We start from the raw sequence: 24,233 nt of genomic DNA, 5'->3' as shown, positions 1-24,233 counted from the left end.
GCTGGCTCCTGGGGGGAGTTGGCCCGTGTTAAGGAGGTGCCTGGCTGGTTGTACGGGAGAAGACACGCGCCCCTGCCCCAAGCCTTTCCCTGGGGCTGGTGGCTGGGAAAGAAGGAGTCAGGAGTTAGGAGAGGATTCCGAATTTATATTTCAGTGCTCACTGTCCACTTGCCACCCTCAGCCCCTGCCCACCCGCTGCAGCGGAGAGGAGGTCCTGGCTGCCGCTCGAGCCGTCCCTGAGTGCAGCATCTCTCCAGCCCAGGTGTCTGAGGGAGCACCTCACATCAAGGGTCTGGTGCGAAGACAAAGTCGAGGGCCTGGCGCTCTGCCCCAGCCACGTTGGGGTGCCAGAGGTCCACGATGAAGACCACTCGAGGCCCATCTTCAGGGGAGCCTAGGGCACATGGGGATGGAAACAGCAGAGGAGCTGGCATGAAGTACCGCTGTGCCAGGGCACTCCACGTCAGTGCCAGGCCCTGTTCTAACCCTTTGTATGTATTAACGCTTAAGTCATCAGAACAAACTGAGCTATAACCATGATTATTCCCATTTTATACAAAGTAAGCAAGGTTAAGTAACTTGCCCAGGTGCAAGAGGTAGGGCAGGAACCCAAGTGGTGATTCAGGCCCTGAGTCCTATGCTATTAACCACTTTACTGTGCACCTACATTATCTTACTTAATCCTTGCAGCCACTTGTTAAAGAAGGTGGTTGCCCCACAGAGCACTGGAGAAGTTATGTGACTTGTTCTAGGTCATGCAGCTGGAAAACGGTGCTAGGACAGGAAGTCAGCAGGCCCGATTCCGAAGCCTGCTAGTCTACCCCTTCTCCCATTAGCCTCTCATCCCCCCTGCAGAATGGGTGCCCCGTTACCATTATGAGCCACTGTGTGCAGAAAGGAGTCATCCACCAGTAGACAGTGCCCCTCAGCCCAGCACTGGGGCTCACCACCCACCACCAGCTCACAGCCAGGGGGGATCCTCAGGCCTGTGGGAAGAAACCAGGGTGTCCAACACTCCTCTCTCCCTCCGAGGGGCCCTGTTCAGTCGATGGGCGGTTCAAAGGACCTTAAAGGCCAGGTCTTGTGGTGGTCTGTCCTTTCTTTCTGGAAGATGCCCGTGTATAATTACAGTACAGTACTGGGAGGGAAGTGCCGGGAGACTGGGGAAGCGCTGCTGTGGGAAGTGCAATCCATTGTTTTAGCAAAAAGAGAAGGCTTCCTGGAGGGAATGGCATCTCCTGGGCCTCCTGACAGTTCAGTTCAAGAACCTACTGTATGCTAGGTGCAATCTCCCCACGAGGTGTAAGACTGAAGACTCCTTCCTGGCCCAAGGACCACATGGTTGAGTGTGGTGAAGCAACTGAGCAGCCAGCTCAGATCATGGGGAATAGGAAGGCAGCCCGGAGGGGAGCGTGAGTCCTGGGCCAAGAGAAGGTTTCCAGGAGGTGATGAGGGGAAAGTCATCCTAGGGTGAAAGCACAGCATGTGTGTGGCATGCGCCAGGGTCAGCCAGGCCTTCACAATTTAGAGCATGATGGGAGGGTGGGGAGGAAGGATCTGGACTTGATCCTGAGGCCAGTGTACCCCAAAGTGAAGGACACATCCAACTGGCAGCATAGATGATTTGGGGTGAAACAAGGTTCATGGAAAATTGTTTATATTTTCCATTTTCTTTTCAATCTTTAAAACATCAAAGAGAGGCCGGGCGCAGTGACTCACGCCTGTAATCCTAGCACTCTGGGAGGCCGAGGCTGGCGGATTGTTTGAACTCAGGAGTTCGAGACCAGCCTGAGCAAGAGTGAGACCCCGTCTCTACTAAAAATAGAAAGAAATTATATGGACAGCTAAAAAATATATATATATATACATATATATATATATGGGAAAATTAGCTGGGCATGGTGGTGCATGCCTGTAGTCCCAGCTACTCGGGAGGCTGAGGCAGGAGGATCGCTTGAGCCCAGGAGTTTGAGGTTGCTGTGAGCTAGGCTGACGCCACGGCACTCTAACCCGGGAAAAGAGTGAGACTCTGTCTCAAAAAAAAAAAAAAAAAAATCAAATGGAAAATCTCAGTTTGGTGCTACTATAACTTTGACACTCCACTTGTTCCTGTTTAAATGAAGAAAGTGAGGCTTTAGGCTTGGAAAACTAAAGTATTTAATTAGAATGGTTAAAGCTTTCTTTTTTTAAGTTTAAACTTGTTTTGATGAATACTTTCTATTTAGGGCAAGTAATACTGATGATGACTTACAGTTCTATAAAGATTGCTCTTAAATAAATAAAAGATGTGGGGAAAGTCAATATGAAGAAGAATGGTACAGGTGGCAAATGACTATGGCAAAGCTAATGAAGATGGTCTGCAGAAAACTGAAACTCAGGAAATGCTGCTCTGGGCAACAGGGAGCCATGGAAGAGTTTGGAGGAGAGGCATGATGAGAACACAGACAGCTCTGGTGGCAGAGAAGGGGGCCTGGAAGGGGGATTGTGGAGGCAAGGAGGTTGTCTGTAGGCAGCATCTACTTACCCAGATGGCATCTGACCCGCGCATTGGTGGGCCCACAGCGGCCCTCAAGCCGGGCCCCGGGCAGGAGGACAGAAAAGCCGGCATTGCCAAAGGTGTTGGCACTCATAAAGCTCCGCAGCCCCCTCAGTACCCGATAGGCCCCTGGGCACTGGCGGCAGTTGCCGGGTTGGCACCGGCCTGCTTGGTACAGCAGGAGCTGGTAGCACCCAGGTGCCAGGGGTGGGGACCAGCCCCGAGGCAGAGGGGTAGTCCCTGAGAAGTCCCAGCTCACAGCCCCAAAGTCCCGCAAAATGGCAGGGAAGCTGCTCTCCAGCAGCTCCACATCATGCCGCTGGGCATCCCGTGGCACAAAGGGAGAGGAAGGCAGGTCTGGTAGGAAAAGCAGGCCTGGGCGCTGAATGCCCAGGACCCCTGGCCCTCCCCTAGGGCCTGAACCACCCTGCGCTGCCCGCCTCACCCTGCCCATCCCAGCCCAGGAGTAGCGCCTCGCATAGGCCCGAAGCCGACGGCTCACTAGGCCTTCTGTCCTGGATCCTTCCCCAGGTTCTCCAGAGCTCCTTAGACTTGGCCTGCCAGCCTCAGAGCATCCCCCAGGCCCACCTCCAGCCTGGCTCCCAGCCCCCAGGGCCTGCATGTCTTGGGAGCCCAGACGGTAGCAGTACCAAAGGAAAAGGGAAGTGAGGGCTCCAAGGAGCAAGGTAAGGGCCGAGGATGCCAGAGGCAGTGGCCATGGGAGCATGATAGGCAGCGAGGCCTTAGCCAAGAGGCCTGGGGCATCTTCCAGACCCCAGTTGCCCTGTCCCCCCAGCTCTCCACCAGGTCCTTCCATAGCTGCTCCTTGGATCCCTCCTGGGCTGTTTCCCTTCCACATCCCCACTATCGCTCCTCTGTCTCCTTCTGAGGTCTCTGCTTCACTTTGTGTCTCCCTTTTCCCTCCTTCATGTACCTCTGGCCTTCCTTTCCCTTTCTTTCCTTCTGTCCCTCCGCTCTCCTGCCTCTCCTTTCTCTGTGCCCTTTCTCCTCTCCCTCTGCCTCCCTCGCCCTCTCCCTCTCTTCTTTCTCCTTCCTGCAGTCTCCCTCTGCCTTCCTCTCTCCACCCTCCGTCTCCCCTTCTGCTCTCTTTTCTCTTCCCTCCTCCCCCCTCCTCCTCACTCTCTCCTTCCCCTCCCCGCTTTCTCCCGGCCTCCCTGGGCAGCAGTTCCTACCCCACCTGGACCCGCAGCCCCGGGAACCGCAGCCTGTCTTCCTCCGTGGCGGTTTCTCGCTCGGCTCCTCCCTCCCGTCTCCTTCTTGCCCTCACTTCTCACTCGCCCCGACCTGCCGCTCCTGCCTCTCTCGGTTCCCTCTCTCCTGCTCGCTCCTTGCGTGGCTCCCACTCACCCTGACGTCACTCCTTCCCGGAGCCCTGTCGGTTTAGCTACCCCGACCCCTCCCAGTGGCAGCCGCAAGTCAGCCGGGGCGGCGGAGTCGTCTCTGGAAGTGCCTCCCCGCCACCCAGCCGGCCAGGGCGCCGCGTGGGGCGCGGGGCACCGAGCCAACCCCCCGCCGCCCCGCAATGCGAAAAGGAGGCGCGGGGCGGGGCCGGGAAGGGGCGGCGCTCGGGGCGCGGGCAGCGCCTCCAGGGCCGGTCGGGGGCCGCGAGCCCCTGGATCGGTCGGCCCGCGCCCCTCGCTGCCCCCTGGCCTTCGCGAGAGCAGCCCCTGGCAGGAGGCCGACGGGGCGGGATCGGCCAATCGCCGGCGGCTCGGGGCCCCGGGGAGCTGTCCGCGCGCTGGTGGTGCTGAAAAGGGGCGCTCGGGGCGCCGTGAGGGAGCCCGGGAGAGAACATCAGAGCTGAGGCCGCCAGCTGGCTGGCCGAGGTCACATTGCGGGTACGCGGAGGGGGTCTCCCCGCCAGACCCCGGCCCGTCACCCCTTAGACTCCTCGCAAACGCGGACACTCGCCATTCTCCGGGGGCAGGGGAAAGCCTGGGTACCTGAGCTTCTGTAAAAGGCCGAGAGGGAAGCCCGGACAGCGGGCATAGTGGGGGCCTAGCAGGCGCGGACCAATCTGAGCCTCCCCTCGGTGCGCTGGCAAGAGGAGATTCAGAGTCCAGCTGTGCTGGAATGGCGGGGGAAGGGGGGCCTAATTACTGCTGGGACCAGAGAGTTTCCTTTGCCTCCCCTAGGGGCAGCGGAGTGAGGATCACGGTCCTGGCTCATCTGATCCCTCCTTCCTCCATCTGCACTTCCTCCTCCTCCCTCCCGCTCAAATAAATCCCAGGCCCCTCCTTTCGCCCGTCCCCAGGATCTGACGTGGGCTAGACACCTTTCTCAGCTTCTCCCTCCCGCAGCTCCAGTGCCCGAGCTTTGCTCTCCCGGTTCCCCAACCCCTTCCCCTCCTCGACTAGCCCCGCTAGAGCCCAGCAGGGACCCTCCCGATCCTCGACCCCACCCTAGGCCCCCGGAAGCTGCCTTCCCCGTCCCCAGTCCCCTAGCTTGGGATCCAGCCAGCCCAGTGGACCCAGGCCCCTGAACAAGAGGATAACCCAGGCCACCCAGCCCCTTTGGCCCTCTGGGCCCCACCCCCTGCAGCCGGAGCCGCGCCCCCTCTACCACCGATTCAGGAGTAGAGGACAGAGGAGACTGAGCAAAGCGGGGTGGGCTCCAGGCGACCCCTAGTCCAATTCTGCCCCTCCTTCCCAAGGGGCAGAGAAATTGTCTTCCTTTGCTGACCCTTAGCAGGAAAAAAGAAAAGAAAGATAAAAGGAGACGGAGGAAAGGTGGCCGCTAGATTATTTAGGACAGGCACAGAGGAAAGAAATCGGTGTGAGTCGCCATGGGGACTCCCAGGGCCCAGCACCGGCCGCCTCCCCAGCTGCTGTTCCTAATTCTGCTGAGCTGTCCCTGGATTCAGGGTAAGGACATGAGAGTGTGGGGGTGGGCCCTGAGAAGGCCTGCAGCACGGTCCTCCACCCTCCTTTCTCCTAACATCCTGGGTCTTCTAAGCTCATGGAGGAGGGGAGGGGCACAGCTGATGGGGAAGGGGCAAGCCAGGGCTTTCCAGCTTGAACCTGAAGCCTCTTAACCTCCAATACTGAGGAGGTGGGGAAATGACTGAGGGGAGCTTCTAGCAGCATCTCAGGGGTTAAATCCAGATAGGAGGGATAGGAAAGTTGGGGGGATGTCTGCGGAGGTGGCAGAAGCACGCAAGGTACCTGGGTGGGAAAAGGAGGTACTGGGAGAGATGCCAGGCACCGCGCACACAAATGTTCTTGGACATATGGACAAAGACAGATGAACAGAGGCAGAGCTCAGAGGCCAGATATTCAGTCCCCCACTCTGACCGGCAGCCAGACTCTGGGAAAGGAGGCAGAGCCTGCAGAGAATGAGAGGGAGAGAGAGAGAAAGGGAGAAAGACAGTCACACTGCAGAGACAGAAACCCAGGGAGAAAGCTGGGCACTGCAGAAGCAAGGGCTGGGAGGGGCTGCCAGACCCTCTGCAGAGCCCTGGGGTTTGGGGGGAGATCACCACTGAGGAGAAAAGGAAAGCAGCATGGATGCCTCCCCCTGCTCTGCTGGCACCGTCCAGGCTTTATAACAGCTAAGGGTGCTCACTGAAGGCCCACGCAACCGGGGGTGGGAGGGTGGGAAGAGGAGACAGAGTGTGAGGGGCAGCTGGGAGCCCCTCCCCTGATCTTGGCTGTTAGCCTAGCCTGGGACCCTCTGGGCCCCTGCAGGCCCAGCTGATGAGGGAGGGAGGGACAGCTCTGGGAAAGAGCTCTCTGGAGAAGAAAGGGACGCGGGGAGTGGAGAGGCTCACACAACTTTACCTCCTAGGTCTGCCCCTGAAGGAGGAGGAGACACTGCCAGAGCCTGGAAGTGAGAGCCCCACTGTAGCCTCTGAGGCCCTGGCTGAACTGCTCCATGGGGCCCTGCTGAGGAGGGGTCCGGAGATGGGCTATCTGCCGGGTGAGGCTCCCAGAGTGGCAGCAGTGGCCTCGAGGCAGAGGGAGGGACATTGGCTCAGGGAGATGGGCGGCCAGGCTAGGGAGCCAGCGAAGCAAGCAGAGAGAGGCTGCAGAGGGACAAGCACCCCCAGCAGGCCAGGGAGACTCGGAGGGAGACAGAATAAGGCAGTTGCAGAAAGAGTGAAACCCGGGCATACTCGGAACCAGAGAAATAGAGACAGAATGATTAAGAGACAGTCAGACAGAAAAACAGACATACAGAGAGAAAGACAGAAACTGAGAGAACCAGAGTCAGAGAAATGCTGGGAGAAGGACAGAAGGAGAGAGAATGAAATACAAAAACTAGTCAATTCAGAATCATAAAACCAGAGAGCAATGAGAATACTACCAGTGAAATGGGAGCGAGACAGGAGAGAGAAAGGTAACCAGGAGAGGTCTGAACGGGGAGGCGGAGAGACGGGCTCAAGGACAGCATTGGGGAGGAAGGGCCTGGGTGGGAGGGTGGCGGGAAGAGAAGGGGGTCAGTCCGTGGAAGCCCTGGGAGGCGGCAGGGAGTTTGGGTGGGCTAGGGAAAGCTGGGGAAACTGTACCTTGTGGGGGAGGCCTTTGGGGTTCAGCATGAGAACCCCCAGTTTCCCTCAGCCCTGCTCCCCACCCAAGGCCACCATGTGCTCCTCCTGTGTCCTGACTTCCCTTGCACTGTCCCAGGACCCGATCCAGACCCCACGCTAGCCACCCCTCCAGCGGGCCATACTCTCGCAGGGCCCTCCCTGCCGCGGGCCACTGAACCAGGGACGGGGCCGCTGACAACAGCCGTAACCCCTAAGGAGGTCCGGGGGACCGGCCCCACCGCGCCCGAGCTGCTGACTCCGCCCCCAGGAACCACGGCCCCGCCCCCGCCCGGGCCCGCCTCCCCGGGCCCGCCCCTCGGGCCTGAGCGGGGAGAGGAGGAGACCACGACTACCATCATCACCACGACAACGGTCACCACTACGGTGACTAGCCCAGGTGAGGCACTGGCAAGGGGATGGGGGTCGCGTCCAGGAGCACAGACGTGGGAGAGGAGGACGCCGGGGGTGGGCGGGAGAGGCTGCTGGGACCTGCGGAGGACGGAGTCCTAGGGACAGGCGGGAGGGTTCTGCCTAATAATCGGGAAGGCGAGCGTTTACACAGCCTCGCCGCGTGCCAGGCGCCGTCCGGCGTGTTGCAGCGACATTACGGCTGGGGAAGGCAGTTCTGGGTACAGGTGGAAGACGGAACACTGGATGAGGGTGGTGAGAGGTGCTCAAGAGAAGGCAGATAGGGACCTCCAGAGTCACTTGGCTGGGAGGGCACGAGCACGGGGATTCTCTCAATCCCAGCTACTTATATCTCTTTAGTTCTGTGTAATAACAACATCTCCGAGGGCGAAGGGTATGTGGAGTCTCCAGAATTGGGGAGCACCACCAGCCGCACCTTGGGGCTCCTGGACTGCACTTACAGCATCCACGTCTACCCTGGCTATGGCATCGAGATCCAGGTAACCGGACCTAAGCACGTGACTGTGAAACTTCCAGGCCTCTTCCTCTGGGCCTGTGGGGTATGCACACGTTTGGCCTGGGAGCCAGGGAACCTATGTTACAACTCAGATGATCTCAAAAACTCTTGCAGAGTTCTACAGCTTGGGCAACATCACTGTGGCATTTGGGCTGCCACACATGGAAAAGGCGGAGTGGGCGGGGCTTAGGAAGTTAACCCCCCTGGCTGACTTGCCCTGGCGGGTCTGTGTCTGGCTTCTCTAGGTGCAGACTCTGAACCTGTCCCAGGAGGAGGAACTCCTGGTGCTGGCTGGTGGGGGGTCCCCAGGCCTGGCCCCCCGACTCCTAGCCAACTCCTCCATGCTGGGAGAAGGACAGGTCCTCCGAAGCCCAACCAACCGGCTGCTTCTGCACTTCCAGAGTCCCCGAGTCCCAAGGGGCGGTGGCTTCAGGATCCACTATCAGGGTGAGGAGTCTAAGGGCACTGGTGGAAGGGCAGGGGCTGCACTGGTCACGGGATGTCTCTAGGAGCCTTCGCTGCGCAGGGTGCTGAAGGGGCTTTTCCTCCTGGCTGGCGCCCTGAGCGGCAGGACCCTCAGAGGAAACTTGGGTACACTTACCTCACAGACCTGTGTCTCGGTGTGCACATGTCCAAGTGGCAATTCAGCCATTCAACTCAGCAAATGTTAATCGAGTGCCTGCTTCATATGAGGCCCTGTGTTAGCCTTGAGGAGAGGAGTCAACAAGCCTGTTATAAACCTGACTTCAAAGAAGTCAGACTCTAGGTAGGGAAACAAATAATCAGGATGGTTACAAGATAAGTGTTACGATGGAGGAAACACAGGCAGAGGGAGCAAATATCAAGGGGACTCAAATTCTTCCAAGGAATATGGGGACACCTTCTTGAAGGAGGCAATGACTAGGCTGAGACCTAACAGATGAGTTAGCCAGGCCCACCCCTCAGGCCTGAGGGAGGAGAGGAGGAGACCATGACCACCATCATCACCACGGTGGGTGGGAGGGACAGGGAGAGGAGAGAGGCAGATGTCTGAATGGCTGGGAAAGCACACTCCAAGACCCAGAGAGAAAGTGTGGCCCCCGGAGGAGAAGTAATTCAGCATGGAAGATAGAATTGGCCTAGCTGTGTGACCCAGGACAAGTTACTTAAGCTTTCTGTGCTTCATGGTCTTATCTGAAAAGTAGAAATCATAATACTTGATGATATCTCAAATGAGATAATACGTGCCAAGACTTACAACAGTGTCTGGTACACAGTGAGACCTCAAAACTGGCAGCCATTGCTGTTGCAGTCAAAGCACAGACAGTGGAGGGGGAGAAAAGGGCCGAGGGACCAGGCTGGGAGGTGGGTTGGACTCAGAGCATAAAAAGCCTTATCAGCTTCAGTAAAGAGTTCAGACTACTTTAATCTGCAGGTGACAGGGAGATAGTTGAAATGCTTTAAGCAGGAAAGTGACAGCCTTGGCTTTGCAACTTAGAAAGATCTTTCTGACTTCTGCAGGCAGGGAAGGGGGGTGCACCGGTGCATGACTGCATCTGTGAGCATCCACCCACACGACCTACGCACATGCACAGTGCAAGTGTATGTTCTAGCACGTATGTGTGCACTAGGCAAGGGGCCCAGCTAATGTCTCCGCGCCAGACACTGCTGTCTTTTCCAAGGCCCTTCCCATGCTCCTCAGAAACAGGGAGGGAACTGTGTGGGGGCCAATGCCCCCTTCACATCACCTCAGTACCTGGTTCAGGTGCCCTGCCCTCCTTGTGAGACCTGCTGATGCCAGACACCTTGTACGTCCCATCCAGGACGCAGCCCGTATCCTCTCCAGCCTCTCCCAACGTCTCTGCTGGGGACCTGCTCTGAGGGCTCATGTGTGCACAGTAGAGGCACCTATTCATGGAGGGACCAGCAAGCTGGGGGACATGTGCTTGGTGTTAGGGGCCTGCTTGCTGGGGAGGGAGAACAGGTCATGAGGATATTACAAAATAGCTTCAGATGTTACAAAATGGCTCCCCACTGGTTCCTTAAGCAGTCACTTCCCCAGGGCATTGAAAATAGGACTCTTTAGGCTAAGTGGAACGTTTGGGGAAGCAGGGCTATTGCATAAATTGGCCTTCTTTACTTGCCTCAGTCTTCCCTGCTTTGCTGCTGCTGCAGGCACCTTTGGGACCGAGGCTTTGCTTAAGCCCTTCCCAGCCTGCACCAGCTGGGGCCTCTGGTCCACAGTGGCCTCATTAGTTTCTCTGAAAGGCCAAAGGTGCCATCACCCCTGACCCCAAATATAGCAAGCTTTCCCACTTACGAAGCCCTGTCACCAGCCACTGTCTCAGTTGTTTCTCACAGCAGCCCTGGGAGTGGCCACTGTCAGTTCCATCTCAGAGGAAGGAGAAGACTCAAAGTTTATGTGAATTGCTCAGCCACCTGCAGATTTATTGCAGAATCAGAAATCAGATTCCTGAGGCCCTGATTCCCAGTTATTCATTACTTGAGGCTAGGGGCGGGTGATTAACATTTTCTAAGCACTTCTATGTGCCAGGTGTTTTGTGTGTTTCTTTTATTTAACTTTCAGGCCTATCCTCACTGATAGGAAATATTATTGCCATTAATAGGTGACAGGTCCCTAGACATGAAGTCACCTGCTCAAAGTCATGCAGCTAATAAGCTGTGAAGCTAGAACTGGAACTCAAGGCTGCTGTCTCCAAATCCAGTGCTCTTTGCACTGTTCCGCACTGCCTCTAGGCTAGGCTTTTAAGGGACAAAATAAATAAGGCATGGTCCAGTCTCATAGTGGCAGAAGACAGTGGTTAGTATGATGACAGACTTATGCGTGCAGGATTGTGTATAAGTAAGAGAGCAACTAGCTCTGTTGGAGAGGCGAGTGGTCAGGGAGGCTTCCTAGAAGAGGCAGCACTTTAGTCACTGCTCTGAGGAAGAAAAGGTGCCGAGAAGACCCTCCAGACGGGGCAAGGGTGTGAGCAAAAATGTGGAGGTCGGGCCTCGCAAAGTCACAAAAATCACAGAGGCGCGCTGTGCAGGCTGTCTGGGTTTCAGGTGCTGAACACTGCAGCTGGGAGTGCAGGGCCGGGCCCAGCTGTGCAGGGGCTCGAACGTCAATCTATAGAGCACCCAAACTTGATTCTGTTGGCCATGGAGAGCCATTACAGAGGGTAACATTTACTGAAACCACTGTGTGCTAGAAAGTTGTTTTTGTGTCTATCTCAGGAGATTTCTGAAGGGCAAGGCCTGAGTCTTTTTCATCTCTCTGTCCCCAGGGCCCAGCCAAGGAAATACTTGTTGGATTTTGAAATAGGGAGGGACCAGGGCTCTTACAGAATCACTGAGGGCTGGAGAGTCAGGCAAAGCAAAGGCCCAGGCAAGCTAGTATCTCAGAAGCCCTCTGCCAGCCAGAGCCTGCCTCTCCTGCAAGACAGCTTTGGCTACTTCCTTCAGGAGGCCTTTTTAAACAAGTTCTGCCCAGTTCTGAAATGTAGACACACAGAGTTCTGTCAGGATCAAGTTTGGAGCCCATCATTTACTAATAAGGGAATTTCTATTTATTGGTTTTATCCCATCTGCTTCTATAAGAATTTCAGGAGGCTTTCAAAAAGAATACAAGCAATACTATTATATAGAATAAGTAAACAAAATGGCTGGGCCTGGTGGCTCACACCTATAATCCCAGCACTTTGGGAGGTTGAGGTGGGAGGATCACTTGAGGCCAGGAGTTTGAGACTAGCCTGGGCAACATGGTGAGATGCCGTCTCTACAAAAAATAAAAAAATTAGCCAGGCTTGGTGGCACATGCCTGTAGTCCTAGCTACTCCAGTGGCTGATATGGGAGGATCTCTGGAGCCCAGGAGTTTGAAGCTGCAGCGAGCTATGATCCTGCCACTGCCCTCCAACCTGGGTGACAGAGAAAGAGCTTGTCTCTTAAAAAAAAAAAGGCACCAGGTATAGCTCATCAGAGTTGAAACAATAGAATGTAGATGGGCAGGCCATTGTTGCTAGGGACAGTCTTTAATCTAGTTCCAAGCTTCCTAGCAGCCATTGCAAAAAGGGAGATTACACAGTTGTCACTGCAAGAAAGGAGAAGATAAACCAGTTCCTTAAGAAGAACAAAACTTTCCCTAGCACTTCACTGTCACTGGGGGATTTGTTTAGGGCGCACTGAATATTAAGATCTCTAATGACAAAATAGTTAAAATTCCTCAAGAAGCGGCTGGGCACGGTGGCTCACGCCTGTAATCCTAGCACTCTGGGAGGCTGAGGCGGGTGGATCGTTTGAGCTCAGGAGTTCGAGACCAGCCTGAGCAAGAGCGAGACATAGTCTCTACTAAAAATAGAAAAAATTAATCAGACAACTAAAAATATATAGAAAAAATTAGCCGGGCATGATGGCACGTGCCTGTAGTCCCAGCTACTCGGGAGGCTGAGGCAGGAGGATCGCTTAAGCCCAGGAGTCTGAGGTTGCTGTGAGCTAGGCTGATGCCACGGCACTCTAGCCCGGGCAACAGAGTGAGACTCTGTCTCAAAAAAATAAATAAATAAAAATAAAAATATAAAAAAAAAAAATTCCTCAAGAAGTTTCATGTGATTCATCTGGATGAAAGCTGAGGGCATGATACCACAGTGTGCTTCCGTGGGAGGGAGTGTGTGTGTGCATGTGTGTGTGGAGAGGAGAAAGTGCTCCGAGGCACTCGATAACATGGAGCCTCAATTTCTACATGTGGAAAATGGGCCGCATGGTCTTTCTCTGCCCACCTCAAAAGCACTGTGCGAACTCACTTTGGAAGTTGAACAAGCTCTGCAAATACTATTTATTATTATTAGAGCTGGATAGAATTGAGGGTAGTTAATTGATTTGCCTGAGGTCACACAGCAAAGGAGTGGTCCAGAATGACTTCTCTGAGCCTCAGGTACCTCATCTATAAAATGGGGCCAAAGTGGGTAAATTACAAAGATTAAGGAAGATTGGGGCTGCTGAAATGACCTCTTCATGAGATCGGGCACCTGTGTGAGGGGCTCTTGTCCTTCAGTGTGTGCTCCCGTGCAGGACCAGTCTGGGAGGGGGAGGAAGCAGGGGGGAGGTGTGAGAGGGTGGCATGGGGCAATAAGTCCTCATTCTCCCATCTCTGCCTGGTCCAGCCTACCTCCTGAGCTGTGGCTTCCCTCCCCGGCCGGCCCATGGGGATGTGCGTGTGACAGACCTGCACCCTGGCGGCACTGCCACCTTCCACTGTGATTCAGGCTACCAGCTTCAGGGTGAGGAGACCCTCATCTGCCTCAATGGTACCCGGCCAGCCTGGAATGGTGAAACCCCCAGCTGCCTGGGTGAGTCTCCTGCCATGATGGGTGGGGGCTTCTGTCTTGGCACCCCACTGGGAGGGCCCTATCCCAGCTCTCCACCTGGAGCTCCTTACACCGACAGTCTCTATCCTTCGTGAGCCTCCATCCTCAGGTGGTCTCATCTGGGGATATCCCACTGGAGGTTTCCATCTGGGGAGTCACCCTTCTGGAGGTCCCTTCTTTTGGAGAAGGAAATATTCTTAAAGTTCATATCTGGAGGGTCTCCAAACTGCAGCGTCTTCCTTTGAGGGCTCCCCTAGCCCATGGAGTCTTCATTCTGGGAATTTCCATCTTGAAGATTTTCCATCTGAAGGTTTTAATTTTGCGGATCCCTGTAACTCCCCTATCCTACGGTATGCACATCTAGGGGGTCTTCTTTTTAGCAGAATCTCCATGCTGGGGAGGTGTCCATCCTGCAATTTTTCTGTTCCAAGGCTGGTTCCCCTCCTGGGTGGTGCCCTGAGGAGGTCCTGTCCTCTGGGGTGAGCCCATGGGGCAGAGGCCATCCTTGGGCCAGGTCCAAGCCAAAGGTGAGGATGCAACAGCTCTGAAGTTGGGCCTGAGAAGGGCTGAGGCCCCAAAGAGAAGGACAAGTCATCTCAGGCTGGCCTCAACTTGTCCCTTCTCTGCCCACAGCATCCTGTGGTGGCACCATCCACAATGCCACGCTGGGCCGCATTGTGTCCCCTGAGCCTGGGGGAGCTGCAGGGCCCAACCTCACCTGCCGTTGGGTCATTGAAGCAGCTGAGGGACGCCGGCTACACCTGCACTTCGAGAGGGTCTCGCTGGATGAAGACAATGACCGGTGAGGGTCCGAGCCTTGGGTCAGAGGTTCCCCTCTTCCCCTCGGGGAACTAGGGAGGCTGCAGTGGGGAGTCAGACAGATCCAGGGTGGATCCTGGTTGGGATATGTGCCAAACAGCCTAGTCCTGACCTTTCTTAGGGAGTATAGCTGTGCAACCTTACACAAATCACTTAACCTCTCTGTGCCTCAGTTTCCTCATCTGTGAAATGAAGATAATAGTACCTCCCTCTTAAGATTTCTGTGAGGATAAATGCACTAAGTTATGGAAAATACTTAGACTAATGCCTAAGCCAATAGGCATTATAAAAGTGGCTGCCACCTTCATTGTCATTATCATTCTTTATCTAACAACCTGGCATCCCAGGTCTGCCCCTGCCCGTTCTGTGATCCTGGGCAGGCTACTTAATCTTTCTGTGCCCCAATATACTCATTCTTAAAATGAGGGACTAGTAATAATATTTGAGTCAAGAGTTCTTGTGAAAATTAAATGAGATAAAATGTGTAAGGGCTGGGAAGAATGCGTGGCATGTAGTTAATGTTTAATAATAATGCTACAAAAATAAGTTAGGGCCAGGTGCAGTGGCTCACACCTGTAATCCTAGCACCCTGGGAGGCCAAAGCAGGAGGATCACTTCAGCCCAGGGGTTTGAGGCTGCAGTGAGCTGATGACACCATTGCACTGTACCCGGGGCAACAGACTGAGACTTTGTGTAAAAAAACCAAAAAAAGTTAGTAGAGCAGGCAAGGGGTCAGGCAGCTTTGAAGGGAAAATCGAGCTCCTGGCCACCTTCTGTCTATGCCAGGCTGATGGTGCGCTCAGGGGGCAGTCCCCTATCCCCCGTGATCTACGACTCAGACATGGATGATGTCCCAGAGCGGGGTCTCATCAGTGACGCCCAGTCCCTCTATGTGGAGCTGCTCTCAGAGACACCTGCCAATCCCTTGCTGCTGAGCCTCCGATTTGAAGGTAACTGTCCTGCTCCCTCACCAGGCCCCCACCCCTGCACCTCCCCCTCTTCCTGACACCAGGCACAGTCATGACACATGCTCCATGCTGGCTCCTGTCCGTATTTGGATCCCTGAGACCTGATTTTCCTCCCTGCCCCAAATCTACAAGGATCCTTCATATGGATCCCTTCTCATTCCCCCAGGTCGCCTTTCTGTGCAAGCTTCATGTTTGGCTGCATGCAAGCATGGCCAGGAGACTAGTTCCCTGGATCTCTCACTTCTTTCCTCTGTGTTGGCTTCATTCTCAGGCAGGCTTTCCCCGGGCGACGGGCCTAGCTGCAGACTTACAGACCACCAACTTAGTAACTCTATCAGAGAGAGTGAACACTCGTACTTTTCCTGAGAGCTTCAGCAAAAATGCCAGCAAAGGCTGTCATTGACCTGGCTAAGGTCCTGTGCCTTTGCCTGAGCCAGTCGCTGTAGTTAGCTGCTGGTGGTTATGATTGGCAGGTCTGTATCATGTGACCGTCCCTGGTTGGCCCCAGCTGAAACTCATGGACTGGGAGTAGGGAAGGTACATTTCCCAAAATAATAGTTGGAGTGCTGTTACCAGAAGAAGGGGCAATGGATGCTGGACAGGTAGAAACAAGGTCAGTGATTATGGGAGAAGAGGCATTTGAGCTTGGTCTTAAAGCTGCAGTCCCGTGCTCGCTTCGGCAGCACATATACTAAAATTGGAAAGATACAGAGAAGATTAGCATGGCCCCTGCACAAGGATGACATGCAAATTCATGAAGTGTTCCATATTAAGAAAAAAAAAAAGAAAAGCTGCAGTCCCCAACCCCCCGGGACATGGCCTGTTAGTGACCGGGCCACAGAGCACTGCACCCCCCACTATCCCCCCCGTCCGTTGTCCATGGAACAATTCTCTCATGAAACTTAGGAATGGGGGAGGGGGAGAGGGGCCACACAGTAGGAGGTGAGCACATTGGGCAAGCTGGCAAAGCTTCATGTGTATTTATAGCCACTCCTCATGGCTCAAGTCACCATCTGAGCTCCGCCTCCCGTCCCTCCCTGTCCCGCCCCGGCCCCCCATCTGTGGAAAAAGTTGTCTTCCATGAAATCATCCAGTCCCTGGTGCCAAAAACGTTGGGGACTCTGCCTTAAAATATAGAGGGTATTTCAAAAGAGGAAGGTTGAGAAACAGCATCTCAGGTAAAAGGAACAGTGTGAGCAAAAGTGAGGACATAGAGAAATGCCTGGTATGTTTGGAAACAGAATCTGAGTGTGGCTAGAGCAGAGGACTTGTATAAACAGTAGCAAGAGAGAGACAAAGGAAATGGAATGTTCAGGGACAGGAGGGGCTCGTTTCTGGCATGAATCATGGGAGAAATGGAACTGGCACTGGGCCCTGATGGAGGGGCAGGATTTGAACATGATGCCTTATAGGTAAGTAACAGTGAAATAGAGCAGTGGACCTGCAAAAACCAATTCCATGCTCGATTCTGAGAGTGTTAAAGTGCAAAGAGCACTGGCCTGTTAGTGAGATTTCCTATCTTCGAGGCCTCCACGCTTGTGGCCCCCACTGCTCTGTGAGCCTCAGATTCTTCATCTGCATCACAACCACCTAAGTCATAATTCACAGGTAGTTTTGCAGCTGAGATGTGATCATGTGGGCAGAAACTAAAAAGTTCTACAAATGTTCATTTTTGCTGACTTGGTCTGAAGTAAAATGTGAGTAGCTTTTGCATTAGCCACAATTTTAGATTCTAGCAACAGCACAGATCATCAGAATCCAACTGTTATTTTTGAGGAGAGAATACACCTACGCAAGCCAGTTCTCTATGGGCACCCCTCCCCTCTCCTGCCGTCCTTTGCAGTTTCCAGAGCCATGAATCTGTAGCTGGGAATCAAGCCATGTGGGTTTGAGATTTGATTCTGCCACTGCCTTCTGGGTGACCTTGGGCAAGTGGCTTTTTGTCTGTGGACCTCCTCATCTGTAGAATGGTGGCTGGGATTTGATTAGCCTAGAGGGTTCCTTCTAGAGGTGGGGAGGCAATATAAATGTGTGAATGAGAAGTGTTAGGGTTTTTGACAAACTGGAGAATGAAAGCTAAACCCAACGCATTCTGTTTTAAGAAGCCCACTGAATAGCCACACAATAGCGGAATTCAGCCCAAGTCCTCAGTTTGAAATTCCTTGAGGTCTGTCCTAATACTTAACTTTGTGACTGACTCCTCCCTAGCCTTTGAAGAGGATCGCTGCTTTGCCCCCTTCCTGGCACATGGCAATGTCACTACCACGGACCCCGAGTACCGCCCAGGGGCACTGGCCACCTTCTCCTGCCTCCCAGGATATGCCCTGGAGCCCCCTGGCCCCCCTAACACCATTGAATGTGTGGATCCCACAGAACCCCACTGGAACGACACAGAGCCAGCCTGCAAGGGTGAGCACCCCACATCCCGGGAATTCCTTCCATTTACAGACTACCCCATGAATGGGGGGTCCTAGGAAGGCCATTCAGGAAGGAGACATGCATACCAAAACCTAATAAACCCAAGCCTTGGGTGAATCCCTGTCGCTTCAGAGACTGTTTTCTTAGTTGAATCACTGGTGGGCTTGTTACCAAATTCAGGGGTCACAAACCCAAATGTCTTCAAGACCCAGAACTGGAGTTGGGATTGGGTGGGTAGGTTGGAGAGAGGGCGGGGGTTATTAAGAGCAGGGCTGGGGATTGGGTATAACAGGACCCAGATGTGGCAAGAAATAGGATCCTAGATAACAGGAAACATGTGAGTTGCTATGGCGCACACATCAGGAGTGGCGAGCGAGGGCTGTGGGAAATGGAGACTGCATGCCGACCTGGATCCTGAACCTGACACCCCTTCTCCCTTAGCCATGTGTGGAGGGGAGCTGTCAGAGCCAGCCGGTGTGGTCCTGTCTCCCGACTGGCCCCAGAGCTATAGCCCTGGCCAGGACTGCGTGTGGGGCCTGCACGTCCAGGAAGAGAGGCGCATCTTGCTTCAAGTTGAGATGTACGTCTGGGTCCTGCAGAGGTGCAGCGGGTGTGGGTTCAGCGGGGTGTGGTGTGACAATGCACTAGCCTGCATTCTGAGCCTGGCTGGCTCTTCTGTGTCGCAGAATTTGGTGGATATATGCTCTGATGAAAGCGATGATTAAGGGTTCAGGACAGGGGTGGGAAACCTAGGTTCAAATCACTTATTAGCCAGGCGACCTTGGACAAGTAAATGGGGTAATGCAGCCCTCCTAGGGGGCTTGTGAACAATGGGGTCTCTGAAGGTTTCTGAGGCTGCGCCTGGAGCCATTTCCAGGGACACAGACCCAAACTGTTGCATCAGCACCCAAGGTGGGTGTGGGTATGGGAAGCTGATTTGGCCTGAGGTGGTCATGTGACTAGAAGGACCAGAGGTGGGCGTGGCCTAAAGGCAGGTACTCAGGCGGGGCCCATGGTCCAGAGTATGGTCGGTGATTGGTCAAAGCTGCAGCTGGGCTGGGGCGTGGATCCACGGTGATGGCCGAGGGACTGGAGGGTGGGCGGAGTTAGTAATGAGTAAGTTTGGGGATTGGGAAGCAGGAGACGGGCGGAGCCATAGGGCGGGTGGGCCACGGAGGATTTGGCACAGGAGAAATCCACGATTGGTCAAAATCGAGGCGGCGTCTGACCTGGGGATCCGGGAACGCCGGCCAGTAACCTGGGGATTGGGCAGACCCGGATGGGAGTTGCCGGTCGTACCCACGCCCTATTATCTGGTCCCACTCCCCGCAGCTTGAATGTGCGCGAAGGGGACACGCTGACACTGTTCGATGGGGATGGTCCCAGCGCCCGAGTCCTGGCCCAGCTGCGGGGACCTCAACCGCGCCGCCGCCTCCTCTCCTCTGGGCCCGACCTCACGCTGCAGTTCCAGGCACCACCCGGGGCCCCAAATCCAGGCCTGGGCCAGGGCTTTGTGTTGCACTTCAAAGGTACCCACGGAGGGGTCCCGACTTGGGCGGGGGCGCCGCGCCGGAGCGAAGCCCCCGGGGCTGGAAGGACGCCCTGAGTCGGAGGGCGGCCTCCACGCTCACTCTGCCCCCCCTGCAGAGGTCCCGAGGAACGACACCTGCCCCGAGCTGCCACCTCCGGAGTGGGGCTGGAGGACGGCGTCCCACGGGGACCTGATCCGGGGCACGGTGCTCACCTACCAGTGCGAGCCTGGCTACGAGCTGCTGGGCTCCGACATCCTCACCTGCCAGTGGGACCTGTCCTGGAGCGCCGCGCCGCCCGCCTGCCAAAAGAGTGAGCCCCTCGGCCTCGTCCTCTCATTCTGCGCCCCTGTCCCTACGGCCCCGCCTCCGCCCTTTCCTGTCCCCGTCCCCGTCCCGCCCGGGTTACATCCCTTCGCTATGGATCCTACCCGGGTCTTCTTCAGGCCCCGCCGCTATGCCCTTTGGTGTCCTCTCCCGCTCGGGGCCCCGAAACTGCCCCCTCTGAGTGCCGCTCTCATTTTTTCCAGGCTGCATCCCTCGCTCTTCCGCCGTTCTGGGCTCTTCGGGGTCTCCTCTGGGTCCCGACCCTGTCCTCTCCTGACCCCGCCTCTGCCCGTCTGAGTGCCGCCCCCCGGGCTCCACCCCGGTTCCCACTGGGCTCCGCCCCAGGCTCTCCGTCCCGGCCCTTGGCGTGGTGGGGAGGCACTTGGCTTGCCAGGGAACTTGGTTTACTCCAAGGCAGTCACTGAAGACTTGTGCTGAGACAGGGTTGCTCTAAGGGGCTTCAGGCCCTGATGGAGCTCACAAGTTGAGAGGGCGACAGATACAATAACTGAGGACATTACAGGGTAGTAAGCACTGAGTGACTTCAGGCAAGGTACTTAACATCCCGGAGCCTTGGGTTCCTCAGCAGCGACCAGGAATGGGCGTGTGGAGAGCGCACACCGCCTGGTGTGGGACAGTGAGCGAGCGGAAGCTGCTCAGTGTGAAGCGCGGCGGGAGGGGCCGTGGGCTAATTCTCTCAGGATGAGGCAGGAGATTTCACAGAGAAGGTGACATTGAAAGGAGCTGGGATTCCTGAAGAGATTTCGGAAGAAAAAATAAATAAAGGCGCTGGATGTGTTTATCTTCTAGAAGAGCAGAAAGGAGTGGCATCAGGTCACTTTCTCCAAATTTTGGGAAGCCTACCACAAGGATGTGGGGTTCCAGGTCTTCCACATTGCCCCTGGTGGGAATGGTGGGACCAATGGGGAGAAGTTTCTGGAAGCCAGATTTGAGGTGGACACAGGAAAACTCTCTAGTTGACACAGCTCCCCATCCCTGGAAGGAATCATGGCCTGGATGGGGTGGAGTGTTCGGCTGGTCCCCCTGCCTGAGGCTCAAGAGGAAACCTGCCCAAGGTAGCAAATTGAACCTGAAGCTAGGCCTAGACCCAAGTCTCTGAATCCCGTCCAGCACTCTGTGGCTGTGACCCCACGATCCTATTCTGCTACTCCCTGGCTGAGTGACCAAGAGTCAGTCATTTGACCACCCTGAGCCCTGAGCCCCAAGGGAGATAGCAGTGACATTGACTTCTCAGGATAATCAGGGTTAAATATCATGTTTGCAAAATGTTGAGCAGGGTGCCTGGCACAGGCTTATGTACAAGAGATGCCTATGATTATGACTCCACAGCAGGGTTGTAGACTCAAATGCCTGCAGGGGCCGGGCAGGCAGTATACGTGAGTGAAGTGGGCTGGGCATGGTGACAGGGAGGGGAACAGGAGAGCCAGCCTCTCTAAAGATGACATGCCATGCCAGGTTGACACTGCTGGGATTTAGCTGGCATGCTCTGGGACAGTGGTGACATATTTTGAATTTCACCCCAGGATGCGGGCCTGGGGTTGCCTCAATCAACCTGTTTTCTGAAAGAAGCCTGAAATATAAAATGCATTGAGTGTTTTGTTTTTTCTGAGACAGAGTCTCGCTCTGTTGCCCAGGCTAGAATGCTGTGGCGTCAGCCTAGCTCACAGCAACCTCAAATTCTTGGCTCAAACAATCCTCCTGCCTCAGCCTCCCGAGTAGCTGGGACTACAGGCATGCGCCACCACACCCGGCTAATTTTTTTTTTTTCCTATTTCTAGTTGGCTGGCTAATTTCTATTTTAGTAGAGACAGGGTCTTGTTCTTGCTCAGGCTGGTCTCAAACTCCTGACCTCAAGCGATCCTTCTGCCTCGGCCTCCCATAGTGCTAGGATTACAGGAGTGAGCCTCCATGCCTGGCCCTGAATGTTAAGTTTTCCAGTTCTTCATTCTGAGGAACTGGAGGGCTGTGTTCAGAGGAGATGGCCCGAGACTCAGGCCTCTCCCAGCCCTGAGCTTCTGGGAGGTATTTGAAGGCCCTGGCCTCCTCTGACCTTGCCCTTCTGCCTCCAGTCATGACTTGCGCCGACCCTGGTGAGATCACCAACGGCCACCGTACCGCCTCGGACGCCGGCTTCCCTGTCGGCTCCCACGTCCAGTACCGCTGTCTGCCCGGGTATAGCCTGGAAGGGGCAGCCATGCTCACCTGCTACAGCCGGGACACAGGCACACCCAAGTGGAGCGACCGGGTCCCCAAATGCGCCTGTGAGTCTGGGGAACACTCCAGGAAGGGTGGCTGGGTAGCCTTGGGGAGAGCCTGTCTGCCCCGTGCTCAGTAGTGCAGCTGGCACGTGACTGGCACACTCCCTGCAGTGAAGTATGAGCCGTGCCTGAACCCCGGGGTTCCAGAGAATGGCTACCAGACGCTGTACAAACATCACTACCAGGCGGGCGAGTCTCTGCGCTTCTTCTGCTATGAGGGCTTTGAGCTTATCGGCGAGGTCACCATCACCTGTGTGCCCGGCCACCCCTCACAGTGGACCAGCCAGCCCCCGCTCTGCAAAGGTGCCTGGGTAGACAAGGCAGGAGGGGCACATCAGTGTCTGGGGAGTGACAGGGCTGGGAAAGTCAGGTAGCAAATTCGAGACCAGTGGGAGACCCTGCTGAGCTCCCCATTCTCCTCCCGTGGGCTCCCATCCTCACAGCGTGTCCAGAAGTCCTAGGGACACTGGAGTCATGGAACTACCCTAAGCGGTGTAGTAGAGGGGCCCTTGGTTTGGAAGTCCCTTGCCCTCTCTGGGTAGGTCTCAGTTTTCCTATCTGACAAACTCTAAGGACTTGTTTGGCTCAGACTGTCCAGGAACCTTGAACTTTTAGGGGTCTGTAGAAGGAGAAAGAAGGCTCTGCCCTGATCACTCCTCTCTTCCCCCCACCATGGGGAAGAGACAGTTTAGGCTGAGCAGAGGGCAGAGCGAACCAGGCTGTCCAGCCCCGCCCCACAGGGCTCCTGCCCTCCACCCAGCCTCCTCCCCTCCCTGGCTCAGACCCCGTCCCTCCCCCTCCTCTCCCTGCAGTGGCCTATGAGGAGCTCCTGGACAACCGAAAACTGGAAGGTCAGTGAGGGTACAGGTGGAGGCCCAGGCCTGGCCAGGTTGGGAGGGCAAGGCAGAGGTCGGGCCAGGAGGCCAGGCCCCGGAGGGGTGAGGCCCAGGGTTCAGGGCCCAGGGCAGGAGGCTGGGAGAGCCCAGGACTAGGACCAGCCTCAGCTCACTGGCCTCTCCTCCTCCCCCAGTGACCCAGACTACAGACCCGTCCCGGCAGCTGGAGGGTGGGAACCTCGCCTTGGCCATCCTGCTGCCTCTAGGCCTGGTCATTGTCCTCGGCAGTGGCGTTTACATATACTACACCAAGTAAGTACCCTACTCAGGGAACTGCCGGCCGGGGCAGATGTCTCGCCTGCCTGGCACGGGAGCCTGGGTGAGGGGACTCAGAGGCTCACCTGCTGATAAGCCGCTCATCCCCTCCCTTTCCCAGGCTTCAGGGAAAATCCCTCTTCGGCTTCTCGGGCTCCCATTCCTACAGCCCCATCACCGTGGAGTCGGACTTCAGCAACCCTCTGTATGAAGCTGGGGTGAGCCCTTCCCCTACCCCTGGACTGCCACATCTCCCAGCTCCCCCAGGACTCCATTACCTTCTATCAAGGTCTCTGGAATGTCTGTCTTGGGAATTTCAAACTCAGCTGCCTACAGAGGCCATGTCAATGAGCAAAGCAAGCCATGTGTGAACAATAGGGGGTGGTGAGGACTGTGGCTAATTGGAGAACGTGTGCCCCATCTAAAGGATACAGCTTAAATCCACAGTGGATGCTTAGGCCCAATTGTCAGATCTTCCAGTTGTTTAAGACAATTAGGAAATTCAGATGTTTGTGTCATTTTGAGACTCTATAGAATGAACCAAGCATATCCATTGGCCAGATTCAGTCCCTTCCTACCCTGGGACCCCTGGCGCCACACCCCAGCCCCACAGACCCTTATTGATTTAAAAGTAATCAAAGTTACTTTTAAAACCCAGGGTCTTTCCCCCTCCATATGGATCCTCCTCCACCTCCATCCCACCCCAACAACTGATCTGATCTCTCTGTCTTCAGGATACACGGGAGTATGAAGTTTCCATCTGAACCCAAGACTAAGGTGCAGGACCCAGGACGCCCCTCCCCTCCTCATTCGGGGCAGGGGAGAGTACAGGGCCTGGTCTCGGCCTCCTGGCTCCCCTCTTCCCTGGCTGTGTAAATAGTCTCCCCATCCCATGAGGGGCTTTGATGGCCCTGGAGACCCTACAGTAAATAAACCAGCATCCTGCCGCCCAAAGCTGCCTCTTCTCAGTTGCCAAACAAGGGGCCTGCCCCCCAACCCTACTGGCTTTTGGACTCTGGGAGGGGAACTCAGCCCCCTGCAACTCTTGGGGTGCCTCCAGCACAGGGCACCCCTCAAGGACTGCCCCGATAGCTCTACTGTTCCCTTGGCCACGAAGGCCCCTCCCCTCCCAGACGCTCTGGCCCCAGGCCTGACTCCTGGGCCAAGGAGGGTCAGCAGAGGGATGAAGAGGAGGGCTGGAACAAGGCCCAGCCCCCTTCCTGCCCTCCCCCCAACCCAGTCTCTCCACCTTTGCTTCTGGATCCTTGTTTTTGAGCAATAAACAGAAAATCACCACTTGTAACTGGGCTGGTGGGGTGTGGGAAGGCGAGTCACGTAGTGATGGAGATGGTGGAGACCTCTCTGGAGAGAGGATGGGGAAAGGGG

At 55.6% G+C, this 24,233-nt stretch overlaps 2 protein-coding genes and 1 non-coding gene across 5 annotated transcripts; 2 read left to right on the top strand and 1 right to left on the bottom strand.

Annotated features, from left to right (window-relative positions):
- Window positions 1–124: 124 nt before the first annotated feature.
- ASPHD1 (aspartate beta-hydroxylase domain containing 1) lies at window positions 125–3,466 on the bottom strand. The gene is given in 4 exon segments (XM_045543390.1): window positions 125–394; window positions 873–986; window positions 2,525–3,409; window positions 3,412–3,466. Coding segments are annotated over 4 exon segments (1,164 nt in total). The 3' UTR covers window positions 125–284.
- Window positions 3,467–4,773: 1,307 nt separating this feature from the next.
- SEZ6L2 (seizure related 6 homolog like 2) lies at window positions 4,774–24,150 on the top strand. 3 transcript variants are annotated; one of them, XM_045543387.1, is made up of 18 exons: window positions 4,776–5,421; window positions 6,344–6,475; window positions 7,183–7,482; window positions 7,854–7,993; window positions 8,256–8,457; window positions 13,153–13,338; window positions 13,990–14,158; window positions 14,962–15,125; window positions 17,352–17,552; window positions 18,003–18,141; window positions 18,894–19,090; window positions 19,209–19,403; window positions 21,508–21,699; window positions 21,808–21,999; window positions 22,509–22,547; window positions 22,727–22,844; window positions 22,969–23,065; window positions 23,582–24,150. In XM_045543387.1, the coding sequence occupies exons 1-18, from the start codon at window positions 5,343–5,345 to the stop codon at window positions 23,609–23,611; spliced, it is 2,772 nt and encodes a 923-aa protein (XP_045399343.1). In that variant the 5' UTR covers window positions 4,776–5,342; the 3' UTR covers window positions 23,612–24,150. The 3 variants fall into 3 exon arrangements, with proteins under 3 accessions (XP_045399345.1, XP_045399344.1, XP_045399343.1); XM_045543389.1 differs by lacking the exon at window positions 21,808–21,999 and having other exon boundaries at window positions 4,774–5,421; XM_045543388.1 differs by lacking the exon at window positions 22,509–22,547 and having other exon boundaries at window positions 4,774–5,421.
- Window positions 15,811–15,917, top strand: LOC123633632. Its single transcript, XR_006733660.1, has one exon. It is a non-coding gene; the product is annotated as a U6 spliceosomal RNA (small nuclear RNA).
- Window positions 24,151–24,233: the final 83 nt, after the last annotated feature.

Source organism: Lemur catta, chromosome 2 (assembly GCF_020740605.2).
Source record: "Lemur catta isolate mLemCat1 chromosome 2, mLemCat1.pri, whole genome shotgun sequence".
Lineage (NCBI taxonomy): Eukaryota > Metazoa > Chordata > Mammalia > Primates > Lemuridae > Lemur > Lemur catta.
Note: the sequence above shows the minus strand (reverse complement) of the source record. Positions and strands in the feature narration are given on the sequence as shown.